The 4,972-nt window shown below is 35.1% G+C and overlaps 1 protein-coding gene across 1 annotated transcript; it reads right to left on the bottom strand.

The window, feature by feature from the left end:
* LOC18613080 (acid phosphatase 1) lies at positions 2,515-4,045 on the bottom strand. Its single transcript, XM_007050126.2, has 3 exons — positions 3,617-4,045; positions 3,120-3,329; positions 2,515-2,878 (listed from the first exon to the last, which is right to left on the bottom strand). Exons 1-3 carry the CDS (start codon positions 3,994-3,996, stop codon positions 2,701-2,703), a joined length of 768 nt encoding a protein of 255 aa, XP_007050188.2. The 5' UTR covers positions 3,997-4,045; the 3' UTR covers positions 2,515-2,700.

The raw sequence follows: 4,972 nt of genomic DNA, 5'->3' as shown, positions 1-4,972 counted from the left end.
AACTGCGTTTCATTACTTATGTACTTGTAGCTTTGCATGGGCTATCTGGCTAGCTTCAAGGTGGGGCTTCAAGGATATTTAAAGTCAGTGTTCGTCTGTCACAGAATGGCTCCAGTTGTTGTTAGATAAGGTGGAGCAAATGGATGTAGAGGAGATTGTATGCATTCTATGGTCAATATGGAAGGCTAGAAATAATTTAATATTTAAACAGGAACATTCGTACCCTAAAAAGGTTTTGGAGTTAGGATTAAACATGGTGCGACAATATAGAATGGCCATTATTTCCCATCGTATATCTGAAACTAGTGCGAGAAGTGAGGAGAATAAATGGAGAACACCATTGGGGTCCAAAGCTAATGTTGATGCTACTATCTTCAAATTAAATGGTGAGGTAAAAGTAGGTGCGGGTTTCATTGTTCATAATAATCATGGAGAAGTTCTGCTTGCTAGATTAAATACATATAAAAAAGAGGTGTCCATTGTAGAGGCGGAGATCAAAGCATTGAGTTGGGCATTATCTATTTGTGATCAACAGTAGCTACGAATTGATGAGGTAGAGATAGATTGTCTGCAACTGGTCAAATGGTTGAAAGACAAGTGTAGCAAGGAGGATTGGGACACATAGTGGAAGACTGCATCATGTTATTGAAGAAAACTTGGTGTACACAAGCCCGTCATTGCTCAAGGGAGGAAAATAAGGTGGCTCATACAATAGCACAGCATGCAAAATTTACACAGGAAGGTATACTGTTATGGAAAGAAAGCATGCAATTGCCTTATTGTATAGGCCGTGTTGTGAGTCAGGATCAAGAGTCATTGTAATATCCTGTCTTGGTAAATGGGGGCAATATAGGTGTATACTAGGATGAGTACTCTTTTTTCCCCTTTTATGAATTTTGCCCTATTGGTTTATCAAAAAAAAATGTGTAAGTGGCAAAAAATTAATTTTTTAATATATTACATTACTATTTATATACTTAATTATGAATGCATGAATTGATTTTATTTCGTTAATTAACTATGAATATGTTTATATTTATGTACTTTCTAATTTATTTGATAATATGGTTACATATTTATTTATTAAATATTATGCACTTGTTTCATGCATTAAAATGACTTGAGTACTAAATTTATAATGTAAAATCAACAAAACATAAATAAATAAGTAAATAAAAGGAACATGAAGCAAGGGCATTTTCGTATGTTTATATGCAATCAATGGCAAAGAAAGAGAGGAAAAAATGTCAATGGGGTAAATGGGACGGAGAGAGAAAGGGTGCAGTCAGGGACAGCCCAATAAATTCAAAAGCCTAAAGCGAAATATTCAAATGAGGCTTTTTTTTATTGAAATTAAACAAAATTATTAAAATTTTATCCTTCTAGCTTTTTGAAATGTAAAATTTTTAATTAAACTTTTATAATCAAGTTCTTCTAATACTTCTTTTTCAATTGATAATATAATCAATCCATTTAATCTTTCTTGAAATATTGTTGATCTTAAATAAGGTTTTATTAATTTTAATTTGAAAAAACTTTTTTCTCCTGAAGAAACACTTACTGAAATTGTTAACATTATTTTAAAAGTATTTAACTATTATAATTATCTTATATTTTTTAAATGGCTAATATAAAATCAACAATCAAAATTTTTAATTCAAATAAATCAACTATCACATAAAATAAAATAATATAACAATATAATATAAATCTAAATTAAAGTAAAAAAATCTATAAAGATTAGAACAATAGTACCTAATTGTTAAATGCTTATTGCAAATTGCAAATGAGGCTCACAGCTTTATGAATATAATAAAAGAACAAACTTCTTGTGTATTCTTTAGAGAAAAATTGAAGTTAAAGGAAAAAAGAGCAAATGAGAAAGAAAGATTTCAAAAGTAGATATCATATATTAAAAACAATAATTAGTTTTATATATAAGAAAAAAAATAGTTGTTGGAAATTATTAAATGTGTTAATTGAAAATAAGAGAAATAAGTGAGAAAAAAAATAGCTGTTGAAAATGATTAAATACATGTAACTGTTATTTTATTGAAAATAAAAGAATATAGTTGTGAATTAATAATATTCTAGAAATAAAGAAATAATAGACAATTGAGATTTATTAAGCACATAATTAAAAAAATAAAAGAACAAATAATTTGATGAATTATTTTTTATTTTTATATTTTTTAATATAATTAATTATATTATAATTATTATAAAATTATAAATTTTCTTTAAAATTAAGGCCTCCCCAAATTAGAGGCCTAAAGCCCTTGCTTGGGTGGCTTCACCCTAGGGCCAGCCCTGGGTGCAGTGCCCTCTGTGCGGTGAGCGCGGTTGGAAGGGCACTCAACCGCACCGCACCACCTTGCTGAGCAAGGGGCTTCAGAATAAACCGCTTCGTATAGAACATAAAACACTGTAATTTCTATCTGGCTGTAGATAGTGAATGTTAATTGAAATTGAGAGTTGGGAATTCATAGGTGCTATAGCATCTATGGTAACAAGTTATGCAACCGACTGCTCTGCGATTGAAATATATAAATATATTTATTACTGAACAACCACAAGCAAATACAAAGCTCAAGGACAACAATAACCGATGTTTAATTTTGATTAAGTCGAGTACAAAGCTGTAGATTGTAAAAGTTTAGGCATGCTTATAATTGATTCAGCAGAATTTCAGGTCAAGTTTCAAGACAGGTAGTAAATGGAATTTGGTAGCTTGAATGTTCTCTTTGCATCTGGGAGGCCCTTTAAACTGCTCCATTGATCTCCAATGATGCCCCATATGCGGTACCCTTGATCCACTAATTTTTTTCTCACCTGGGACTTGTATTCTTGCACTTGCATGTATTCATCGTCAAGACCCCTTCAGTCAGAGTTTAACAAATCTCTCAGATAGATCGCCAGGAAATTAAGAAATCAAAGTCAATCAAAACATAACTGCCAAAGGAGAAACACGACTAGGTTGACGAAGTACTTTTAACCATGTCCTCTCTGAAATGGCAGTTGAACCATCACTATAGTTACAACTGCAGTTTCCAGAGGCTTTTTGAGGTAAAATTTGATCTTCAACACAGCGAAATGATGGAGTTGGGTGGGCTGCTTACCTTAAGATGAGACTAGCCCATCCGTGGTATCCAACCTTGATGAGGTTATCAACAGTAGAAGATCTAAGGGTTTCACTTCTTGAAGAGATTAGAAAGATTTTAACCCCATTATCTTTGATCTGGTGGAAGAGCTTGAGTGTGTGGTCTAGAGCTGGTGCCTTGCTTTCTTTCATCCATGCCTCCAAAGAAGTTGAATTCAGCTTCTCTCCCCTGGTTTCATTTCAATCAGCAATCGGATTTTGTTCAGCAAATTCGTATGTAACCAAATTACTTGACAATATTTTATGCTACTGTGGTACCATAACTCAGGTACAATAATTCCTAACCTACTATGTAGATCCATTAGGAGTTTCAATATTAATGAACAGTACCAGCCCCATTGTCTGAAGAAAAATGAGAAAGCAAATGAACCATGTGATATGCTTTCTTTAAACACAGTGGACCATCTCAAATACTAGACAATATCCAAAAACAGCATTAAGCAGGATCGATCTTACCCAAAACCATGTTTCTTGAAGTAGGGAATGGTAGAAATGAGCGTGTCATCAACATCAAAAATCCACGCATCTTGACCGTCACCTCCCAAAGAGCAACAGCTGCTCAAGTATAGTGTCACTTCCTCGATTGCCCTCTCAGAGTCAGCCTTGTACTGAGATGAAGTCATGTACTTCTTGATGTAATGTACGCATTCTTGGGGCACTACTTCGAACTCCCTTATGTTGTGTAGCTCAACATTGATCCTCCAACTTTCACAGTAGTTTTTCAAGCTATCTCCTCTTGCATTTTTCCATTTTTGGTTCAAAATGTTCCAGTCTGCAGCAGCTAGGCCAATTAAGAGGTTTGCCAATGCCAAAATGAGCAGGGTTTTTCTTGCCATTCGCAGAGAGAGGGGGAGAGGGGAGGGGGGGGCAGATGCTGACTGAATACTGATGGATTAGGAACGTTAATGGGGCACATAAAGGGGGCACATGGGGGAGGTGGGGTCTGCAATCATGTTCTGGCTTCGGAAGATCACATGGAATGATGATTTATTAAAATGGAAGATAGTAAATGAATTGAGGGTTATTGAATGTATGGACAAACCAAAGGCTAAGTAAAATGATGCTGCCCAGCTCATGTTGTTCCCCCCATGCCATTTGGATTAACCTGGCATGATGTACCGTTAGAAGGCGCAGCCGCACAGCTTCTTTCAGCCTTGGATCCCTCTGCGTCTGATGCTATGCCAGCTATTATTAAAAAAATTTCCCAATTATGCCGTAATTCTTGCCATATAACACGGAGTAGAACGGATTTGCCTTGCTTTTAGCCTTTTGTGTTTTGGGTAGAATTAGAACTGTGTTTGGTGCTTCATGAGTTTGCTACGTTGTTGAAATTTAGAAAATACTAATTGGATGCCAAGAGCAAAGATGATTAATTTGAAAGGAAGAGACATTGATATTCCATGTTTGTAGTTGAGACAAAGACACAAATGTCTAGTTTTTTAGTTTTGAGCATTTCAATTGATGACAAGCAATAGTGGAATACTAGATTAGATGATTTATGTCTTGTTTTCGGTGCTGACAAAAAGAGGAAAAGCAGTGGATAGTGGCTGGTGGAGGGGCCCCAAGGAAACTATTAAACGCGTCGCTCAAGGACCTGTCTATTTTATCTTTTTGAGAGCTGAAGTGGGGGAGTTGAAGTAGAATCCATGGTTGGTGAATGGGCCAGTTTTCTTTTTTCTTTTTCCTTCCAAAAAAGAGCTTGGATGCAAACGCAATTAAATATGCTTATGCCTGGAATTATTGAAGTTACGGATTCCGGCTTCATAACTCCTTGACGATTACACATGTAGCCAACACCGTCGCTTAAGCTCA

The sequence above is a fragment of the Theobroma cacao genome, chromosome 1, assembly GCF_000208745.1.
Source record: "Theobroma cacao cultivar B97-61/B2 chromosome 1, Criollo_cocoa_genome_V2, whole genome shotgun sequence".
Classification (NCBI taxonomy): domain Eukaryota; kingdom Viridiplantae; phylum Streptophyta; class Magnoliopsida; order Malvales; family Malvaceae; genus Theobroma; species Theobroma cacao.
Note: the sequence above shows the minus strand (reverse complement) of the source record. Positions and strands in the feature narration are given on the sequence as shown.

What these genes read in the sequence shown, in the direction of transcription:
- LOC18613080 (XM_007050126.2), bottom strand. Translation starts at nt 3,996, where the DNA reads ATGGCAAGAAAAACCCTGCTCATTTTGGCATTGGCAAACCTCTTAATT. An exon ending in TTCAAGAAACATGGTTTTGG is followed by an intron (nt 3,330 to 3,616) that starts GTAAGATCGATC and finishes AAATGAAACCAG; the next exon opens with GGGAGAGAAGCTGAATTCAA. An exon ending in TGGGCTAGTCTCATCTTAAG is followed by an intron (nt 2,879 to 3,119) that starts GTAAGCAGCCCA and finishes CTCTGACTGAAG; the next exon opens with GGGTCTTGACGATGAATACA.